The sequence below is a fragment of the Micrasema longulum genome, unplaced genomic scaffold (genome assembly GCF_059751315.1).
Source record: "Micrasema longulum isolate JH-2025_06_02 unplaced genomic scaffold, ASM5975131v1 h1tg001086l, whole genome shotgun sequence".
NCBI lineage: Eukaryota > Metazoa > Arthropoda > Insecta > Trichoptera > Brachycentridae > Micrasema > Micrasema longulum.
This window is the reverse complement of record NW_028278274.1, coordinates 60,428-84,503: the sequence shown is the minus strand read 5'-3', so window position 1 is coordinate 84,503 and position 24,076 is coordinate 60,428. Positions and strand designations below refer to the sequence as shown.

General features: G+C 34.2%; 1 protein-coding gene and 1 long non-coding RNA gene across 3 annotated transcripts in view; both read right to left on the bottom strand.

Moving 5' to 3' along the window:
* Nucleotides 1-2,721: 2,721 nt before the first annotated feature.
* On the bottom strand, nucleotides 2,722-3,997 carry LOC148277077 (uncharacterized). Its single transcript, XR_015823597.1, has 3 exons — nucleotides 3,863-3,997; nucleotides 3,153-3,338; nucleotides 2,722-2,897 (listed from the first exon to the last, which is right to left on the bottom strand). It is a non-coding gene; the product is annotated as an uncharacterized LOC148277077 (long non-coding RNA).
* Nucleotides 3,998-8,321: 4,324 nt separating this feature from the next.
* Nucleotides 8,322-24,076, bottom strand: part of rin (ras GTPase-activating protein-binding protein 2) — a 33,057-nt gene continuing 17,302 nt past the window's right edge. The window contains exons 4-11 of one of the 2 annotated variants that reach the window (XM_088233358.1): nucleotides 22,730-22,888; nucleotides 21,382-21,637; nucleotides 17,457-17,558; nucleotides 16,559-16,656; nucleotides 14,781-14,922; nucleotides 13,444-13,572; nucleotides 10,935-11,089; nucleotides 8,322-10,272 (exon numbers count right to left, since the gene is read on the bottom strand). In XM_088233358.1, coding sequence (XP_088089484.1) covers nucleotides 10,081-10,272; nucleotides 10,935-11,089; nucleotides 13,444-13,572; nucleotides 14,781-14,922; nucleotides 16,559-16,656; nucleotides 17,457-17,558; nucleotides 21,382-21,637; nucleotides 22,730-22,888 — 1,233 coding nt within the window. In that variant the 3' untranslated portion in view covers nucleotides 8,322-10,080. The remainder of the gene's footprint in view (nucleotides 10,273-10,934; nucleotides 11,090-13,443; nucleotides 13,573-14,780; nucleotides 14,923-16,558; nucleotides 16,657-17,456; nucleotides 17,559-21,381; nucleotides 21,638-22,729; nucleotides 22,889-24,076) is intronic. The other variant, XM_088233359.1, reaches the window with a different exon arrangement.

The following is a 24,076-nucleotide window of genomic DNA, read 5'->3' as shown; positions in this document are numbered from 1 at the left end:
CTCTGTAACTACATATGGGCCTCAACTATCTTCCAGGAATTATCAAGAAGCCAAATACCAAAATTTTGTAAATGGAGTCTAGAATTCCAACCGTCCATGAGCTTATTACCTGCAAGACGTGTTGTCATCTTATTTTTGAAAGTTATTATTATTTATATTTATTTTAATTTTTTGTCGATTTAAAAAATGTATAAATGGGGGTTAGATTTCTTACCATCAATGCGCTCTGTAGTTGCAAGACGTGCTTTAATCAAGCTCCTATCTGCTATAATTTCAATTGATCTTAATTGGAAACGAGGAACTATAATCCCAACCGTCCATGCGCTCTGTAGCTGCAAGACGTGCTGGGATATTTATTTATTGTACAGCGCCGTTGAGGCGATTTTCGAAAAAATGGCACTATATAAATTATACAACCATATGTTTATATATATATAATACAATGGGCCTCAACTATATGTGTACATATATAATACAGCGGTACTCAGGTCGAGATTGCGAGCGCAAACCGAAATTGTCCGTTACAAGTTTGTGGTTAATTAAAAAACCAAACCAAAAATTTAAAACGCTTTTGTAGATCGAAAGAGCTAAGTAATTAGTATATTTACCGACCATGCATCTCCAGCTCCATTCCCGATAAGGTTGCCATGAAATATCAATTAAATAATATATTTGGAAGGCTTTGAAAAATAATTTATCTTTAAAATAACTAAATAACCTTTCCATACAGCCCATTATACGATGACTCATTGTAATGGTCACCATAGCAAATTTACACTCCGCCTCTTTTAAACATTGTTTTATTATAATCAGTGTACGTTGGTGTTAGCTTTTAATAGCATGCGTCCTATCCGCACTTTGGTTTTATATTTTTTGTGCAACTACTATGATAAAAATATATATAGTGAGATTTTAATGTTAGTGTAATTAGTGTCTTGACGAAAATACGGATACAACTCGAAACCGGTAGACATAGAAAAGTCGGTAAGTGGTTATGTACAAATATTTACTAACATTTCTTAAAATGTTTGACGACAAAGTCAATGCTTTAAATATTAATAATAAATATTAATTACTTTAATAATTGGCTTTGACAGGCGCCATGGCGTTAGATGTTAGGCGGGTTTGATTCCCGCCAATTTCAAGAAAAAAAATCCAAGATTGTTTTGTTAATTGATCTGGGTGTTATGGTATGTTTCCATAGACCGTGGACTTAACACAGCCCCATGGGAAATAATACAATGGCGTCAAATCACAGAGAGCCCTATGAGCCCTGGGCGAAGCGAACACTAACATTTAATCAAATTTTTCACAATTTGCGAGCGTTGTTCGAGTGTAAGGCGTTCCATTATTCATTTAAGTATTGTTGCAGAGCCTCTAAAACCCGGGTTATGACAAAGAATATTGAGGGAACCATTGTAGCTTTCGAAAGAAGAATCTTCAGAGTTATCTATCGCCCTGTAGGAGAAAACAACCATTGGCGTCGTCACTACAAAAGAGAGCTATACGTAATCTACCGAGCGCCCGATGTAATCAACTCCATCGGTGGGACGCTTGTGGTGGATGAAGAAATCCCCATAAAACGCCTAACTCTGTGTGCCACAAGGACGACGAAGACCAGAAAGGCCCAAATGCGATGGATGGACTGCATCAGCGCAGATATGACAATGTTGGAAGTAAAGAACTGGAGAGGAAGGGCAGCAGACCGGCAAGAGTGGAGGAGACTCCTGGATTCAGCCAAGGCCCACCCAGGGCTGTCGAGCTTATGATGAAGATTGTTGCAGAGAGAGAGAGAATGACACACAGACGTGCAATGATTTCATCTGAAATATATAGCGACGACTGCAAGAAGAAACTCATCATTATTTATTAGATACAATACAATATATTCTGCAAGACTAACAGTAATGCACATAAAACATCCATCTACATAAGAGCAACATTCTGCAGTACATTAACTTCATTACACACTTCATTTTCACCATGGAGACATGAAGAACAAAGAAACGCGGCCTATAAAGAGTGGTTACGCCCAGTCAGCTCAATGTAGTCGTCACTCAGTTCCAGTATGCAGTCCAAGTGCGGTCAGTTCAACACATCATCGCCGTATCACTCGTGCAACATAATTCAATTAATTATTTATTCGCAATGTAATAAATATATCATTGAAAGCCAACCTCGTTTCTTCTATTAACCTCCAACTGCGGTAAGAGCTCCAACCCCCACCACACCTAAATCCTACAAGTTTGACAATCAAGTGCTATCAACTTTCAATTGATAATACTATTTTGACAAAAAAAACTTTTTTATTATTATCTAATAATAAATCAATTTTGCCCAACCCGGTCCTGTTTTGAAATGCAGATCTTTTCACCAGAACCAGACACACCAAAGGATTATAATATAGTGTATGTATCTTAGAGTCCGTACTATTCCAAAATTTGTAAGAATTTTTGAAAAGGGGGCGTGGTCGTTTGTTTAGTGAAGACGTTTTTCGTTTCCAGATGTTTATAAAACAGGGTTGTCACAAATGCACGACTTAGGCGATTTTTTACAGAGATTGGTATTTGGTAGGGAGTAGGAAGTACAATAAAAACGTTTATTTGAATTTAGTAACAAGTTTACTAAAAACATTTTTAATACATTAAAGTAAGCAATAATAAACATTAAAAATGACATTGTTGGGTTCATAAATTAATTTTATTAACAAATATGCATTTACATATAATAAACAAGTAAAACTGCAATAAAGTAGATTTATTGATTTAAAAAAATTAACCAATATGTTAAAATATTGGCTTACTCTGACGGCCGGTTGTAACTTACATATTTAAAAACTGGTTAAACGGGGTCTCCAATTCCAAAATATTTTACGAATTCGTTGTTTGATTTGAACACTGAAAACAGTAATCTCTATTAGTTTTTTTTATTTAAACTTGTATCTTTGTATAGAGTGAACGTACCACTTCCAATTTGGTGATTAGGAGAAATCACGCCATTTCACTGAAGATGTAGGCAGAGAGGATAGAACACCTTATCACTCTGTCTTTGCATGTAGATCTCGCTTTCTCTACATTTATACATCTTCTCATGCACGTACACTGATTTTTCCGATTTTATGATATATAAATATGAAATAAATGTATATTTACCCATAGCGAGTTAGGTTTTTTAAAACATGTGGGGGGGGGGTACAGCACCATTTATTACACGTACCAAATAATATGTTTTTGTCCAAATTAATGGATAGAAAGTGGTTGGAACACACCCAATTGTTATTTTCAGGGGACAATTGTTCCGCCGTGTTTTATGGATCCATTTATTTCGCCTTATTTCATCTATCGGGAATCCAAAAAATAAAACCTTAAATTACTATATTATGCTTATAAATTTAATGATAAAATGATTACACTAATAAATAACATTTAAGTGAATACGTAATATTTTAAGGTAATGCACAGCCCTGGCATTCTTAATTATAAGAGCCGTCCAAAAAGTGGTCATAAAAATACCATTTGAAATTGGCGCGGATGTATTGTCATCTCTTTTAGTTACATTCAATAAACGACAATATCATATTCTTTCAGTAATATAAAAAGAGAAAGAATTATTTCTAGATGTCGGTTGACTCGGTAAAAGGTCGTCGAGTTTGCATGTTTTTAACATTTTAAGATATATTTGGATTGAAACGTTTGAAAAAATATATTTAAATCACATAAATCCAATGTACAAGGTATTTGAATTACACAGAAACAAATGCTGTAATAATTGCTAAAATGATAGTACAAAAATAGTGGTGCATTTATGTTGAAAACTACCACAAAACGTATTAATTTGAAAATGTATAATATTTGATAAATACCTGTGATAACTGAAGCGTTTTCTCCCTTTTCCAGTTCTATTTGAACATCCTTTAATGGCAAAAGTCGGCATAATGCATTTTGATTTAATTAGCACTAAATGCGTTAAACAATCATCAAAATACCGACAGAGCGTTTGACAGTTCGAAACAAAACTGGCCGCGTACTTAAAAAAAAGCATCGTAAAATTCTAAAATCGACTACAAAACAAAAAATGAGGACCGTACCCACAGATTTTTTTTGTCTCCCTTTCTCTCATTTAGAACATATTGTAAAAAATGAGTCCGCTATAACCGGCAACATGCATTGGATTGGAAAAATGTTTTGTTATCCCTCTATATATGAATATACTCTAAGGTATGTATAGTATAAATGAAGAGTAATAATTACTCCGAGATGAAGACAGTTTTTATCACACTTTATAGTTGTCATTCTGGAAGAAACCTTGAATAATATTATTGAGGCATATTATCTAGACACAAAAATGTATGTGCCTACTTTATGCAGATTTTGATACACAATAAAAAAAAATACTAATAAAAAATTACCTTTTAAAGCTTTTTGTATGCAAAATATAAAAACTATTAAAAGCTAATTTTTTATTCTTAGGAGAAATACTTTTGAAAACATTAAATTTAACTTTAAAAGTAATGAATCTGAATCGGGTTGTGGTCCCGTGGCTAGTGTCTAGGACTCACGGATAAAAGGTCCATGGTTCGAATCCCACTCTACCCCAACTTGATTCCCATTTTCTAATAGTGAGTTATTTACAACTCGTTGAAAATGGCCCTCAAAATTAAATATTTGCGTAAATCATAAGAACAAAAATATTTCTTTTTTTTTTAAATTCCAATTCATAAAACGTTGTTTTCAGTATTTATTCTATTTAAAGAACATGACTTCATGAGAGTTGTTTTCATCTGCAAGTTGTTTTTCATAATAATTAATCATTAAACGTTACGAAGATGCCGATTCAATAAATAAAATTGGAATCGCTTGCTTTATTTTATTTTTAAAATTATGTATTTAGTTAAAATATATATATATATATATTACTACCTGTGACATCACTTAGACGTTACCAAGTCAATTTATTCAAACAGGCGTTCACGATTGGCCAACTACAGTAAAACATCTGTTTTACGTTTTTCAAGGGAGCAACAAAAAAAGTGTAAAACTGAGAAAAACTTCAAAGTGAGGAAATGAAAAATGTATGGGAAAAATTCAATTTCATTAAAATATAATTATTGTACAAGATTATACTAAATATACTGCATGAAAATTGTAAGAACTGTCATGATTGGGGATTATTCATATTTACCAATGATTTAATAAAAAATATCTTATATTTTTTCAAGCAATACTACAATATGTTATTTTTTATTGAATTTAAAAAAAAACGTTTTTAAATCATTTACCTTTAAAACACGAAAATAAAAATTTGAATTTGCTTAAAATGCATATAACGAATTTTTCCCTAAATATTGGAAAAAAATATTTATATGGTATCACTTTTTTTAGTATGGCACCACAAAATTACAACGGTCATTCACATCGCGGATATTTCACACTTTTATGATAACTGTTTAAAGTATATCCTTTTCACATTATGTATATAACATCAAATAATATTTCTATTGCCAATTTTTGAAATATTCTGCATCGTAATTTATTGATGTAAAGACTAATCTTCCTAAACGTGCGTCAACTGCATGTCACTATTTAGTAAAATGTCAAAATTAGACACTTAAACAAAATGGTCAATTACACTGCACCTACTTTGAATTTATTTTAAGACAATAATTTACACATTTTTTTATTTACCTAGATTTTATTTTCCATTCACGCGGCGGCGCGCGGCTCATCTTTTGTTAGATCGAATGAGTTATGGGAAAATTTCGACGTAAAACCGGGTTTATGAAAAACGTAAAAATCGTTAATTGGGGGAATATTTATTGAAAATGTATGGAAAAAAATGGGACCTAAATATTTCGGTGTAAAAAGCGGGAAAACGTAAAATCGAGGAACGTAAAAATGAGGTTGTCTGTAATTTGAGAATGATGAATACAGGAGTATATATCAGAGATAATGTAGAACTACTACTAGTTGTATATATTTTAGTGTTCAATTTTTAAGTATTAAAATTAACGTATAAACCAAAAATAAATGCAAAAAGCATTTGTTTCACTCTATTGGATTCTGTAGGTAGTATATCTACAGAATCCGATAGACCGACTGACCAATCACAGATCTCCACATCAACAATTATTATTTCCTTACCAGCATTATACACAAATACTACACTACGCATTATTACTCTGATCATTTGATACTCGAAGGTGAGAAGATCAATATTACGCTTACAATAGAATAGCTACCATATATACACTCGTGAGCAAAAAATCGACTCAAGCCGCACACGCTTGCGTTCAAGTTATTAGGGCAAAATCTAAAACTCATATCATGTATTAGTTTGTAAAATCTGAAAGTTCTTAATTTTAGCTTTAAAGTGAGTAGTATTTTTTATTATTATTCATGTTTTTATGATAAAACCACAATTTACAATTAGGGAGCTTAAACTCTAGAAAAATCTGGTCAACATTTACAATGAAAATGCAAATTAAAATTAATTAAAATCATTATATTTACTCAAAAATGATCTTGTGTTACCCCCCTGGCCTGAATGACTGCTTCTAGGCGCTTCTTCGAGGACCTAATAAGTTTTTTTTACATCTTCTTGGGGAAAGCTACCTCATTCTTCAGTGAGTGCCGCTTGCAGTTCGGATTATTTCGTAGCTGGTGCAGGATTTCTAGCCCGGACTTTTCTTTTGAGTTTATCCTACAAATGCTTAATAGGGTTTGAGTCCAGCCTATGCGCTGACCAGTCCATAGTTTGAATCACAACCTCCTCCAAGTACTGCCGAACGGTAGCTGCAGTATGTGGGCGGGCATTAACCTGTATGAGGATGAAGTTTTCTCCAATAAAACCGGCATAGGGAACAACATGGTCATGGTTTGAGAAGAGGACAGAGCTCCATTCGTCATACGTTTAATCAACGTGCTCTCTGGCGAAGTGAAGTCAGGCTGCTTAGCGGGCTGGGGTCGATTTCAGGCCAGTAGCTGGCCTTTTTGGCGTAAGCTCGGCAGGCTTCAGTCGTCCCCTGACTGTCCAGCCACTGACAGGTGCTCTTCTTGTTTCTCTGAGCTCTCGTTGGACTTGAACGTCGGTGAGAGGCCGATTTCTCGGCGCGGTAATGACAATGAATCGGTCATCTCTCTTCGAAGTACACCGTCTTTGGCCAGAACCGTGTCTTCGTTGAAAGTTACCAGTCTCTTAGTATCGACAGTAAACTTTTGATATAGCAAACTGACTCATGTTCAGCGCACGAGCGACTTAAAGTTGGCTCTGGCCTTGTTACAATAGCGCGACCAATTGAGCTGCTTCTTAGGTGGTTGTATCCATTTCCAGGTAATATTCCTGTTTTTTGATACGGAAGAAAGGTATAATTCATGTTTGACCATTAATTGATAAGGTTTGGTTAGGTCGGTAAGCTTTTATAGGGATTAGTAGTCGCTAATGAGCGTTACTGTAAAGTAGCTCAAAAGGGTTGTTTACTTAAATTCATTTCAACAAAGAAGGAAAACATTTCTGAGAAGGGAATATGTGAGTCCAGGCATTTACAGGGCTTATGACCTGTCGTTGGCTGGTTTAAGTGGCCACTTTACACACTGTGTAACATTCACCATTCTGCCCATGTTTGAACATTCACATTTCCCCAACTCTTCCATCTTTCAGGCATTGCCTAGTAGGTGATTTGGTTCAGCCGGATGAATCTCACCCACATGATAAAGGTTCCAGCTCTTTTACTTCACAAAAGTCAACAGATGGAAGAGTTGAGGAAATGTAGATGTTCAAACATGGGCAGAATGGTGAATGTTACACAGTGTGTAAAGTGGCCACTTAAACCAGCCAACGACAGGTCATAAGCCCTGTAAATGCCTGGACTCACATATTCCCTTCTCAGAAATGTTTTCCCTCTCTGTTGAAATGACTTTAAATATGAATAACTCCCTAGGGAGAAATCCAGCCAGTCTGCAAGCATTTGGACATACTCAAACATTGTTGGGTTGTTTACTAATCACAACACTTTGAGGGATTATTTGTGTGGGTATTGTCACCATGTTGCACATTGATTAAAAGCCAATACTTTTTACTTTAAGATATTCTAAACAAAAATAGAATATGAGCTTTAGATTTTTCACTCATCACTTTTGAACGCAAGCATGCAGCTTGAGTTGATTTTTTTGCTCACGAGTGTAGTTTAGACAACATCCTAAGAACAGAACATTTTCAATAAACATAATCCCATTACTGTTTAAATAAATCAGTTTTATAATGTAAAAAAAATGTGATTTATAAGGTGATTAATGGACTGGGTTCCATAAATAATACAACAAGTAAAAATTAATGTATTTATTTTTATCAAATACTCACATAAACGTTACAAAATTGTGTATTAAACAATGAATACTTTCGAGTATATTTGTAATATGTAGTACCATTTTTAACACTTAACAAAACGCAAGATAGAGTATAGAGAGAGATATCCTATGGAAGAAAGTTGTCCAATTTTTTGCAGATTTTTAGCAACAGATAGATAAACAAATATAAATGGAATGATTCGCTACAACTTCTACTTATTAAAAATAATGTCATCTTTAGCCTGATTTAATTAAATAATAGTTGTAAATAAATAATCTGGACCAAAGAAATTGTACATAGTATATTAAAGCATTAAAAATTTACACTTAAAAATATTTCAGTTGTAACGGGAACCTCCGATCAGTGAAGACTAGATAATGTGAAAAATTTATATAGTAAATTACATGATTCATTACAAATTAATTGTTTTATAACTGTCAAAAAATTGGACATCGTGAGCGATATTGCAGCGTGATGTTGCTGACTATCTTAACAGCGATACTGATTAGTCATATTTTGTATGTTGTTCAGATATTAGATTAGAGATGTACGGTTGCAATAACCCTAAGTTACATATAAAGTACTCGAGGAAATCATTCCAACACACGCGAGCTCGTCACATCTCTAGAGAATGCTAGTAATTAGGTGGTTGGTTTCTGTGACAGTCATTTTTCAATTTAACACAAATGAAATCGTATTCATATGCATAACTAGTGTTTGGCTTAATCATTTTAAGGAAGATAAAGTTCGGATGAGACAGAACCAGTTGGTTTTATTACATCGATAATGAATACTGATAAAAAAGAAAAACATTATTTTTGCTTATAAAAAAAGTTATGCCGAAGACATTTTTTTTAATAGAGGAAGCTTACAATCATAATAAGTGATGAATTTGATATAAATAGATTAAAAAAAATGTGTTTCATAGTCATTATTAAATAATGCAGGTGAATACAGTCGAGCTCACCTTTCGAAGCTCAAAACATATTTGCCATTCCGAATTCGAATTAGAAAAAAATACAAAAATCACTTCTATGCATAATGTGTAACCGGCTATTAGTCATTTATTCTACATTCGATACGTGTCTACTATTGATAATTTTATCCGTGTTTTGTAATACATTTATATTTTCAAATACGCGTTCTAACAGCTGATTAAAGTTAATAAAATTCATCATAAAAATGTTTCTCATTCGCTGAGGAAACCGAAACATTGGCTTCTCTTTGTCACAGTAAAGGCTAGAGGTTGATTTTCACAATAATTAATTTCAGCCAATTGAAACCACTAAAACAGGTGTGAAAATAAATAAATTTGTTACAACCAACGTGACTATCACCAACGTGGTATTGCTTAGTGTCATTTTAGCCAGAGACGTGCACCCAATAAAGGCATATAAGCAATGCCTATTGCCTGCCTTACTTGATAATCATAAAAATATTATCGCTCTTCCGGAGAAATTTTGGAAAATTACACGTCAATTGATTTAATTGATGCAAACTCTTTAATATTTTTATAATAAACAGATAGGGGGCAAAGGGCACTGCTCATATGGGTATATGGAGCGCACGCCCCTGATTTAAGCAATATACGAACTTTTAAAGAATAGACGATAATTGTCAATATCACGCATTGCGAGTGTAAGCCTTCCCTACCCCCTTCCAGAATGCAGTGTGTTGCCTCTCTTAGTAGTACAGTGTCGAATGATTCCCCCTAGTGATGTGTGGAGTAGTTAGTGCCTAGCGCTTCTGGCCCTGGAAGGGGCCGCGCATGAAGGGGGGGCGCGGAGGGCGCGGGCCCCCGCGGGGCCCGCCTCCCCCGCCCCCGCCGCCGCCCCCGCGGGGGCCGCCGGGCCCACCCGGGCGGGACTTCTTCTCCTGTACGTTGAGCAGCTGCGCGTCCGGCGCATCCTCAGCGGGATAATAAAGGGACTGGAAAAATTATATAAATTAGTACAGATATAAAAATCAATTACATATTGACTTGTCAAGATCCAAAGCGTTTGGTAACGATGTTCCTTGAACTGTATTTATGATTTAGTAATTTAATTTTCTATTTTTGAAATGTTCAAGTTCCATATTTCTCCATACATTCCTCTTACAAATGAAGAAGTTGGTGCACAAATAGGTATAAATTGACTTGAACATTGGAAAGTGTCCATAACCATGCGTTTTATAAACTCTAAGTGATTGGACCCACTTGTTCCTATCCATATGGCTCTGTTCACACCATTACCATTTGTACACGGGGCTATGAACATGACTTAACTTTGAATGTGTTATTAGACATGTTTGTGGGTTACGTCACATCAGCCAACGCGTACAACACCTCCTCAAATATTCCCCTAATTAACATTTTTATCAAGATATAATATAAAAATTTATAGACATTTCAACAGAGAAGAGTTACACGGTGTATAATCACTCAAACTAGCCAATGACAGGTCATGAGCCCAATAAATGCGTAGACTTCTGTATTCCATTCTCAAAAATTTTATCTGTAGAAATATCTATTAATCGTGATAAACTCTTAAAGAGTTAACTTAACTAACAAGAATTTCCAAAATATATTATGCGATACTAAATCAACTCACTCCATAGTTTAAACAGTTCTGAGCCGATTGCGCGTCCTCGTAGATAAGGAAAGCATAGTTGGGGACCACGCGAGGTGCTCCGGGTCCCGCAGGCTTACTGTGCACACGCAGGTCGGCTATGGGACCGAACTTCTCAAACAAGTTGCGCAGTTCCTCTGGAAGTTGAGAAAACAAATTATGAGATACTTTTTAAGTAATATTTCTGAAAGACTTGCTATGGTACGAAGTGGACATTTCCAGATGAGAGCCATGTAACCTGGAAAAAAGCATTATAACAGGAAATGTTCCAGGCAAAACAAGAAGAGGAAGATCACCTGCTCGTTGGTGTGATCAAGTAAAGGAGATGACGAAGATTGGCGACGTTTTGTGTTTAACATAGGTCCAACCGAAGATCACAATCCTCAGCATGGAGAAACGAAGAAAAACTAGAGTATGGAAAATTAGTCTCTTTGGACCTCACCTAATCAGCCCTATGAAGCCTCAGTGGTACAAAGGAGAAAATTTATTTCAAATGTAATAAATTTGATAAGAGTGCATATCTTTCTCAAAATAAAATGGTTCCCTAATCTGCTGGTTAGTAAACTAAAGCAGATACTTTATTTTCATTGAATTCACTTCGTAACACTTAATTTATTTATAAGCACAACAAAACACCATTTTGAGAAATTGCAATCTGAAAGTTTGCAGACCAAAGAAGAATCAGATTTCTGTACATATTTTAGATGTTTTGTGTATACAACTAAATTCCCACACGTCCTCAACAAATTCCGATGGTTAACCTTTTTTTTTTTTTTTCACAATACAATTTCTCCTGAAATTATCCACCATATAGGAAGCTTCCTCTGAAAAAATATGATAAATTTTTAGTTTTTTTTTAAAAATGTTTTTTGATTTTTATTCTTTTAAATAAATTTTACCCTTGGCAGAAATCATCCTTCTTAGGATGGATTGCCTTACTATAAAAAAAAAAAAAACAATTTCATTTATTACATTTTTTTTAGTGGACATTATTATTTTAATTTTCTTATTAACAGGCCAGGAGGCCCAATCACAGTAGTGAATTACAGCACAGAACACCCAGGCTTTAGAAAAACCACACTTTTAATTTTTGTGTTCTCACTGGGAATCGAACCCAGAACCTTCCATGTGCGAGTCAAACGTCTTAACCACTACAGTACACTACACTACGGAGGCCGCCTTGGCGAGGTGGTTATAATTTTGTTTATGAACTTTTGCTTGTTAGACAGTGCAAGCCAAAAGAGATAATGAAAGGAAGAAAATGTTACAAATAATAATATTGAGGATAAAAATACTTTTTATTTCTTTGTTTTATGTTTAAATATAAAAAAACCTAAACACAAAGAAAATGTTGTTTTTAGGAAGAAAACTGTCATACTTAAAAAAATTATAAAAATCTGCCTTAACTGTCAATAAATTCTATCCATCTTTAGTGATTTATCCTTTTTGAGATTTTATTGAAATTCACACCACTGTTTTTAACTAACAACAAATAATTCGGATTTTAGTGACCTTGGTGACTTGTCACTTAAAGAACATATTTTACGTTTTGAATGGCTATGACTTTGGACTAAGTCCTTTAATAAATAAATAAATAAATATTCAACTCAAAACTGTGTTTGTTAGGGTTAATATACGATATACTCCTAAAGGGGTCTTACAAAATATAGTAAATTGACTAATCAAACAACAGGAAACTGCGATACAATAAACAATAACATAACTCACTGTACAAAGGTTTAAAATTGTACAATAAAGACGATATAAAATAAATAGAAACCCTTAAAATATATGAAATCAATTGAAAAAATATATATACGAAGCATATGAACTTCATAAAGCACAAATGAATAGATAATATTGATGTTTTATAAAATGCATTATAAATTTCAAGAAAATGAATTTAAATGTTTTCAGTGTATTATTAAATTTAATATATTTAAAAAAACTAATAGTGTTGTAACACCCGTCGATGGGAAGTGTACTCTCCTGAAACTATAGTTTTATTTTTTTAATAGGATAAATTTTCCATGACCGGGGGAATGAAGAATACAGTGCTGTGTGTTAAAGAGATCCAGAATTTTGGACGAGCGTTTTTGACTCGATGGCTAATCTCAGGTAAAAATTCTGAAAAGAGAAATTTAGTGGAGGTATGCCTTGAGTTCACCATCATTCTTCCTTCCAAACCCAGTGGCGCATAAGGAACTGCATTAATAAACCAAATGCACCGTATCTCGATCATATGTTACATGAAGGTAAGGTGATCAGTCCTACGCTTCAGATCCGGGAACAATGAAATATTGCAGTTTAAACAACCTTTAAACCAAACCCAGGACCTAAAGAATGACAGGCGAATATGGCAACCACTACACAACGAGGCGGACTTATCTCCTCTTAAAAAAAAAACAGTAATAATCAAGATACACTGTATTTGGTGCACCGATAAGCGTATGGTAATAAAAACAGCAAACAAAGTTGATTATTTTCTCACCCTTGGTAGCACTGTGCGGCAAGTTGCCCAGGAAGAGCTGGTGACTGTCGGAGTAGCGTCGCCCGGCTGCTGCTGGCGGAGTGTTCCCGCCCGCGGGACCTACTCCGGACTCTGCAATACCAACATCCCCTATATCAGGCAAGTGAAGAGAGTCCCATCAAAATCTTCGCACACATTGCTAATCTCATGCACATTGTATTTAATATAGTTAATTTGTCAACTCGCATATACATGATGTTCGATAATCGTCACATCTTGATGACAACGTTGAAAATTATTCAAAACTTATTCCATCCACCAAAAGGCGCCGAGCCGCTAGCCGCCGCATCTGCCCAAAATGGTGAATAAAATCACGGTAAATAAAAAATGTGTATTTTTAATATTTTCTGCAATATCTTTGTGTTTCATTTTAAATTAAATTTGGTGAAATAAAACTTATACTTTGTAATAAGTTTTATTATTATAACAAATAAATTAGATAAATCAGGGGTGTATAAATGAACTTGCCATGATTGCAGATCCTTTTATATAGGAAAAACATCGCATTCATTTAATATAAGAATCAAGGAGCATATGAGATGTCTGAATAACAATAATTTTTCTGAATTTGCTGACCATATTATAACAAATAATTATTCTTTTAATTTTGAAAATGGAATTGAAATATTGCATTTAAATAATAAAAATAAACTAATTAATCTTTTTGAAATTTTAGAAATAAAAAAAGCGGTAAAACAGAACTTAGACATAATTAATAATCAATTAAACTTAAGTCATAGTCCCATTTTTAATATTTTTCCTATAAAATCGAACTCTACTCTGAACGCAATTACCCCCTTCCCTTCCCTTCAACCGTCTTAAACACAATTACCCCCTCCCTCATCCTTATCGACACCCACTAATTTGTTCACTGTTTCTTTTATGTATGTTTAGTTATAAAAATACCCTGAAGAAGGTAACAGCTGGTTACCGAAACTAGTTGGTAAAAATAAAGTGAGTGTATCAAAAAACAAAGTATAAGTTTTATTTCTCCTAATTCCACTTTAGCAGTTTCCAAAGATTTACACTTATTTTTGTTGCTCCCTAAAAAAACCTAAAACAGGGGTTTTACTGCAATAATAAATAAATAGTTTAAAAACAGAACTCTTTCACTTATTAGGGATGCGAAAATTATTAATATTCCTAGATGTGACACGGCACCCAGGTCAAGGACAGAATTTTTCAGGACGCCGAGATAAAAAGGCTAGCCATCACTGTCATAGGGTATGTTCCTCAAACCATCTCAGAAATATAAATGTAAATATAGTATTACGTTTGCGATAGAGTATGCAACTTACCACTGGTAGAGTCGCTGCGTGGGGTGCGTGAGGGGCGTGAGCGCTGGTGCTGGGGGGGGCCAGGAGGGGAGCCCCCAGAAGGGGCTTGCTGAGGAGCGACCGCTTCTCCCCCACGCGCGCTGGGCCGTGATACCTGTCCTCCCTAGAAACACTAATAATTTAACAAACAATCTTGAATGTGACGGCGTAAGCCCGTTTTTCAGGTATACAAATATCATCATAACTCAACTAATGTCAGTGAAAATACTCATCATGGCCAATTTGTAAGGTGCTGATTTTATGATACATCTTCCCAATGGCGCTTTGCAATATAATATGTAGTTTTTCCTTAAAATATTTCTACAATTCCATAATTTCACACGCTACAGTTTTGCAAGGGATTATTGAAAAAATATAAAACTTAGTTATTAAAGGTAATTTTACCATAACTCTGTAATTAACATGTTTAACCTGTCAACAAATATTATTAATGTGTTATTTGCACATTAAGCACATCGCAGGTAAAAATAAAGTACAATTTTGGTATAAACGAGTCAATTTTATCAGAGAATCAGTTTTCATTGTCAATGTCAGGTGTAACTGATTTATCTTAATCATAATGAAACAATAAGAATGGCAAATGAAGAAATAATTTAATTATACCCACGTAGAAGGGTACAAGTGTTTTACAAGATTTGGTTTTTAAGAGTAATTCAACAAAAACTTTTAACATATTACAACGGAGATGAAGAACATTTAAGAGAAGGTAATATAGAAGTCTAGGCATCTACAGGGCTTATGACCTGTCATTCCGCGAATGGTGAATGTTACACAGTGTGTAAAGTGGCCACTTAAACCAGTCATTGACAGGTTATAAGCCTTGTAGATGCCTAGACTTCTATATTACCTTCTCTTAAATGTTCTTCATCTCCGTTGTAATATGTTAATATGAACAGCTCCCCAGGGAGTTGAATCCAGTTCTCGTCTACAAAAATTTGGACAAACTCAAAATATTGTTGAAAAACTTTTAAGCCAATTTTATTGTTTGTTTTTTTTTTAATAAAACAATGCTCATTTCACAAAATTCGGTGATTGTTAATGGTAACTCGTTGCAATATATACCATTTTACATTTAAATAAAACTGTTTTTACGTTTGTATGGTATATGCCCTGCTGCGTGGGCAGAATTCAATTATTCTTAAAGTGAAATTCTAAATCAATGTAAAATCTTACAGTGACAGAGAAATTAATGTTCGTAAATAAACATAAAATATGAATCATTGTACTGTTAAAATAACGGTACATAAAAACGTGTTAACAAATGCTTGAAACACTGAAGTATTTAAACAAACTAATAAGTTTTTCATCTGCAAATTGTGTTTCTCTGGATTATTGTGCCGTGTCGTTTGTACTCTCTGCTGATGTTTCGTATTACATTGCAGCGTCCATCAACTCCGGTGATGGAATTGATCGCTTTGAATAAAAAAAATTACTTCAATTATCAAGTCAAAACACTACATTTGTTTTTTGCATCCAAGTCTCGTGATTTTTATTACCAATGAAATAATTAAACTTACGTAAAGATGAGAAAATGTTTTAGCTAACAATGGAAATTATATAATTGATTGATGAAATAAAGTTTTTGAAAAAAAAACATTTTTTATTTATTGAAAAAAAAACATTTTCATTCCTTTTAGATTATTTTTACTACCATTATCATTTATAGAGAAAATATAAGTTCATCTGATGGCCGGGTCTGTCTCAGGTCTCTAAAGGTTATAACATTGAAGTACGTTTACCTGAGAGATATGTTGCTGTATGACCTGGGCAAAGGATCCTGGAGCTCCGGACTTGACGAGATTAGCGTATGTCTTGGGTTCAGTGCTTACTGGGGGTGCTGAAAAACTCAATTCAATTTATCCACATTTTAGGCAAATTACGGACTAATATGATCGCTTCGGGGAAAAAGTCATTGAATCGCTTACGGTTATTTTGCAGGAGCACATTTGATGTTTAGAGTGAACATTTAATTTACTTAATTTGAAAATACCAGTTAATTAATGTGTCAAAACTATTTTTCTTTTTTTTTATATATTTTCACCTAGAATTATCAAAAAAAATTACAAACATAAATCGGGGTAGTGAAAAATGTAAAGAATGTTAATTGGGGGGAATATTTGTACAAGAATGTATGAAGAAAAATGGGACCTGAAGATTTTAATGTAAAGGCGGGAAAACGTAAAATTGAGAATTGTAAAAACGAGGTTTTACTGTAAAATGTAATATTACATTTTTTATGTTCTTTTTAGAAACATGGTTAGTTCATTTTAAAGTTAACAAATTTTATAATTCTTTCACACTTAAGTCATACAAACTTGTAAGCAGGACACTAATGTATTGGTAGGTTAATCAAGTCCAAGATTCAAACCCCGCTGTACCACAAATAGATTACCATTTTCTATCACTTTAAAATATAATAAGCCCAAAAACAAAAAGATTCTTATGATTTATTTATAAAATTTAATATGGAAGAGCACAAGACCGTTCCAGATGGAGGGAGTCTGTCCACAGACGAGCCATGCCTGGAGTCAGGCGTAATCACCATCCTCAGACATGAGGCGCGGATTGAAGAGAGACTATGAAAAAGGTTTTCATTTGATTCGGTATGGTAGAAAAGAAAAATATTATTGTGTTTACCCGGCTGATGGTGTATGGGTATTGGTTCCTCCTCCAGCTCGTGACTGGCCTCCAGCTCACCGCATGAGGAGTCACTAGTTCCCAGGCCCATAGACAGGTTTACTGGAACATTATTTTACACAAACATAAACAAAAACATACAAAAACCGACTATGTTTCATCGTTGGAGGACCAGAGGCAAATTATAACAAAATACATAGTGCATAAGATAAAATTGTTGCAATAATTATTAACATTACAAGCAAAAATTATATTATACAAGATATAAAAGTTTTGAGTATGACCAAATAATTGAAGACAAGGCTGGATTCCACTCCCTAGAGTGTTATTAAGGTTTAAATTTATTGCAACAGAGAGGGAAAACATTCTTGAGATGGGAATATGGAAGTCTATAATATGGATGTTTAAACATAGGCAGAATGATGAACGTTACAGAGTGTAAAGTGGCCAATTAAACCAGCCATCCTTGTACCTGGTCGACATACCCGCCACAGATCTCCTTTTTGCTCTGCAAGTTCTAGGACCAACTATCACATGCACTCGTCTATTCCTAGGCTCCACAGATATGGTAATCAGTATGAGGACAAGGCTGATATATTTGGTTCTGGACTTGATAGTTATAAAACGAGTCTGATTTCTTTTTTTCTCTCACAATATAATTCTTAAACTTTTCTTTATGTTTAAAAATGTTTTTCTTTTTTGCTTTTTCATATTTATGTATATATTTCGTTAATATTTTTCATTTCTTGTGTGTATTTACCTACTTGTTATAGCTATGCAATTTTATCATTTTTTGTTATGTATTTCTATACATATAGTGTACATATGTGAAAAAAAAAAAACATACACCGCAAGACAAATAAATTTACGAGTTCTCAAAAAAAACTAAAATTGACATATAATGAATTATTCTTGATATTTAATTAGTTTTTTTTATATTGTTTGACATATGTGATGACTACTCGTTATTTCAAGGTTAAAATAAAAAATCTTACTCATGAATTGTACTTAGAAATTGCCATTATATATCAGGTATCAGATTACCCGAACCTTAGAGACCCATAACGGTTCATTTATGGTCGAGTGTTTGTGATGGAATAATAAAAGACATGTTATTTTTTAATTCATATTTAAGAAGTAGGTTCTTATCGCTTTATTTTAAATTAAAGTATTTTACATTTAAACATATTTATAACATTTAAAAATATTTAGTACTTAGTGAATTCACCTTTATTTTTTATAACATGTAAAATTCTATTATTTAGAGAAGCGTAAAGCGAATCTAAAATTTCTGATGTTATTTCTTCTTCCCAAACTTGAATTAAGTTTTTTTTTAATTCCTCAATGTTTTTTGATTTTTTTTTCCCGACTTTTTTTTTCATAATCGCCCATAAATTTTCTATCGGGTTCAAATCAGGGCTATTCCCGGGCCACGTCAACGATTTTAAGCCAATTTTCTCCTTGAATTCATTGATCTATAAAAAAACAATAAATTATTTATCATGTGGTCACAAAATGCATTTAAAAATATATATATTTGTACTCACAGTGCGGGCTCTATGGCACGGCGCAGAATCGTCCTGGGTCCGCGGTATACTGCGTAATGTCCTCGATTGTTGGAATAATATGTTTTTTTAACACTTTTTTGTACTGAATGGCATTCATTGTACCCTGTACAAAATTTAGAGGTCCTAAACCGTATGCTGTCATGCACCCCCAAATCATCACGTAGGGTGAATGTTTAACGGTTCGAGTGACGCACGACGGATGATATCTTTCCCCACGTTTTCGTCGAACTATCTTTCTGCCGTCTGGACCAAAAAGGTTGAATTTTGATTCATCAGAGAAAACAACATTTTGCCAATCCTCCATGGTCCAATTCTGGTGCTCTTTCGCCCAATCCAGTCTAGCCTTCTTCATTTTGTCCGTGAGTAATGGTTTCTTTGCGGGACTCCGTGCTTGGAAACCATGCTCCAACAGCCGCCTGGACACTGTTTTTACTGAAAATGTTGATGTGCTGGTAGACTGCACCTCTGCGTGTATTTCAGGTGCCGTTAAAAATCGATCGCGCATAACGATTTTTTTTATTAAGCGATCATCTCGGGCAGATGTCACGCGCCCCCGTCCGCTTCCTTTTTTCCGTTCTATGGATCCAGTTTCTTGGATTTTTTTTAATAAAAACCTCACTGCACCTTCTGAATACCCAACTCGACGAGATATTTCACAATTAGATATGTTTTCTTGCGACAATGTGATTATTTTGGATTTTATCGCAATCGACATTTGCTTTGCACTTTCCATGATTGTTGTGTTATGTTCACTCAAACGCGGGTAAAACAAGACTGTTGAGACATTTTAAAATGTAAATATTGTAGAAAGGTGACACATAGTGTCCTTAATTTATTAAACAAAAGAAAGAGGTATCGATAAAGGATTTCTTAGAAAAAGGGTTCAGTAAAGTCAAGGGGCGCGGTAGCAGGTAAACTCGTAATTTTTTTTGTCTTGCGGTGTATTTATGTTCAATATGTGTTAAAGGCAATTTATGCCATTTATGTAAAAAAAAAAAAAAAATTTACAAGTCGTAAACCTTGTAAATGCCTAGACTTCCATATTTCCATCTCAAAAATGTTTTCCCTCTATGTTACAACAAATTTCAATGGTACAAGCTGTCGCGGCCACTCGGTAACAGGGCCATTGTTCGCACTGTACAAGTAAAGTGAAAAGAAAACTTGATAAATATTTAAATAAGACAACAAGAAAAGACGGAAAACATTCTTAAGAGAATTTACATTATGTACATATTTGTAATAAAATAAGTTATGCATCATTACTTATTTTACATTATAATGGAATCAGTATTAATGTAGACATTTTTAACTACATATTGCATTTATACAGAAAATTTCTTCATGGAGTTGATTATTTGGGATAGCTGCTGAATGTACGTACATCTTGAGTGGTTTATAATATGTATATGTACCGCATGTAATGTATGTTTTTTATATGTGTGCATGGATGACTCGGAGTGTGCATTTGGTATTTATATCTATTACCAATAATAACCTCCAAGGAAAACGAAAAAGTTAATAATTATTTTTTCTCACATAAGTTTGTGTCATTGTTTTAAATACTTATTATGTATGTTTTATGAATAAAATAAAATAAATAAAAATATTATTTATTTATTTAACCAATTACGAGGAAGCCTCTAATTGGACTTGATGAAATTTATTTCTAACATGTATCTTATAGTTTGATAATTGTCCGTTTAATTTCCAAAAATATTTAAAATAAAATTTTATTAAATTCGTAATTTAAAAATGTCTGACTTATAGACTAGACCAGTGTTTTTTTAACTTTTTTGAACACGCGTCCTTTATGAGTAAAAAAAAAACCTGGTGACCCCTTAGGACGCTAATTGTATTCTACTCCTTGTACTCGTACACCCCCGATTTCAACGATGGCATATTTATTTTTTCTTTCTATTGAGACCATATTATTATTAATCGAGAAATCAAGTGCAAGGCAGGAGCAGCAGCACGATCTGCATACGATCATCATGCATGCGGCATGCTTAAAATGGACTTAAATTAATTGGAGTTTTCTGGATGAAGAAAAAAGAAGAATATTCAGAAATGGCAAGGGAAGATTTGCAATTATAAGTGATAATCGCCACATCCTACCTATGTGATCCAACGTTCTCTTCAATGGCGGATATGAAAAATATTGAGAAAAATGGACATCATTTAAAAAATACAGTTGTTATTTATAGAAATCATTGTATTTTACTGTAGTGTATGAATTAAAACCCTTGCTTTTCACTTTGGCCTTATAGCAAGACCCCCCCCAGCGAGGCTTTGCGACCCCTCTGGGCGTCGTGACCCACAAGTTAAAAAACACTAACTAGACGATTGTGATGCTGTACCTTGCTGATCCTCCTGGTGTCCGTTGAGTTGTTGGGGCTCGGGGGAGGGAAAGTAGGGGGCGGGCAAGGCGGCGGTTGCGGGCGGCTGCTGCTGCAAGGGTGGTGCAGCGGGCGGCAGGGGCGCGGGAGCGGGGGGCGCGGCGGCAGGGACCGGCTGCGGGAGTGGCGCCACCACGGGAACCTGCGCCAGTGGGGGAGGGGGGGATGCCGCGCGGGAGTACTCCCACTCGCCATCGTCGTCCGAGAAAACAAAGTCCTGTAACAGAAAAAAAAAACATTTATTTACAAATATAAAATAGACATATTTTAAACCAAACAGAGATTTTTTGGAGAAAAGAAGTCTAAACATTTGCAGTAGGGTTTAAAAGAGTGAATGTGGATTTTTATTTATTTTATTAGTACATATCATCGGTGATCTGCAAAACCGCTAAGTATCAATTATTTTTTTTACCGGGAAACCTAAAAATTGATTTGTTAACACATTTCATGCAAGCTTCGCTACAAAGAAGGTTAACGAAGCGAAGTTAAAATCAGTGAAAAATTAAGTAGTTACTACATTTATAAAACAAAGCTCTATCTCCTAAAATAACAGTTATTTCTTTGCTGAAATTTTTTACATACACTCGCCCTATACTGTTTATGTTAATATTATAAGAGATAAGAGTAGAAGTCAAATATATTTATAACACCACAAGAAAATATATAGGTATTTGTCTATTTTCGCATTTGCGGAATGACAAACAAACAACAATCCATATTATTTATTTTCGGTTTCATGAACCTTTTACATAATTATAATAAAACAGAGAAAAAATTGCAACAAAAAATAACATACAATTTTTTCAAAAGAATACATTAGTAAGCAGTATTAATATAAAAGACATAACGTCTGAAACAAATATAAATATTTGCCTGTAGAAAAAAAGGTAAATAAAACAAAAAACCGTGATGAAAAAGAGAAAGATAAAAATGCTTTAAAAACTAGCATCACGAAGAGCGGAATAAAACTTATGTTTGAAAAGAAACTTTAAATAATTATAAATAAGAAAGCATAAAAGTTTTTTTTTCCTTTTTAATCTTAGAAGGCGGTCAGTGTGTAGAAAAGTTAATTAGTACGTATTGGATATATAGATGCCATTCATCAATAAGGAGAAATTTTTATTGTTTCTCTTTAAAGAAAAATGATTGAATAGATTATTTCATAATGAAGATATCTGTCTTGGTAACTGGTTATTCCAAATCTGTGTATCAAATTATAATGTCTTTTATTTCCAATATGAACTTCCACCAAGAATTTTCACTATCAAATTTGAATGTTTCAATGAGTAACAGTACAAATTCAAATTACCTGATAGCGGAAGATGTCATTGTGCACGTAGTACTGCTTGGGACTCTGCGCAGCGAGAACAAAGGTTTGGGTAAAGCGGCGCATCGGTTGACCTCCGTTGCTCAGTTCTCCCGTCACCTGCACCACCACTCCGTTCCCGAGGGTAGCCTGTGAGTCCACCTAAAGAGCCGTTCAACATCAGTTAGACAGGAGGAAATCAGAAAACTTACATTATCAAACCCTTATCCGCATCCAATGGTGCATAGGGCACTGCATTATTAAATGAAATTCAGCGTATCTTGATCACCTGTTACAGGAAGGTAAGGTTATCAGTCTTACGTTTCAGATGCCATTCCAGGGACAATGAAATACTTCGGTGTAAAAACACCTTTCAAAATTAATATTTCACCCCAACCTTCCGAATAGAACCCGGGACATCAAACATGGTAGGTGAACACATCGACCACTACACTATGAGGCAGACATTTCTCCACTTGATTTTTTTTTTCAAGACTTGTGCAGAATTTCGGTTCTATTTCACACACAGAACTGTATTCTTTATCCGACCGGACACAGAAAAAATTGTTACACATCATCTTAAAAGTATTTTCTAATTTACAAGTATCTCTATGCACGAGGGCTAGACCCTTATTAGAAGAGGAACAGTAAAACTCGATACAAAATTTTATTAATTTTATACAGGGGTAATTTTGAATTTTTAAATTTAAAAACCTTAGTATATCGTAAAAACATTTCAATTTATAAAAAACATATGTTATTGTTCGATGTAGCCAGCTTTAGCGCGGATAAAAACATCGAGTCTGTCCAAGAAGAGTCTGTGCACGGATGTGGGCGATAGTATTTTGTCCCATTTTTTAGCTGATACTTTGGCCTCTAGAATGGACCATATGAAAAAGTCCATTGGGTTTAAGTCCGGGGAATTAGCTGATTTACCTTTACGCCCTGTTCAATGAAACCAACTGATGAGCGTCCTGTGGCAGTTACCGCGGCCCAAACCATCACTGATGCGGGCGCTTGCTTGTGCAGAGCAATTCGCTGGTCTAAATTGTCTTTTCTGGACTAAATCGTTTTGTTTGTTTACATATTGCTGAACCGCCACCAATGTTCAAGTGTTTTAACACCTTTGCTCGTACTAAGCAAACTGCCTTTTGTGCAGGTGTTATTATTATTATTTATTATGTATTTAATACTTCACAAAAATATATTACAAAATTGAATTAAAAACGTATTCCTCACTGGGAAAACCTGTGCCGAGGAAGACATTTTACAATTTTATTTTAGTGTGATATATATATTTTTTACATAATAAATTATTTTAGATTTTTTTACATGGAATACATTTTTTTA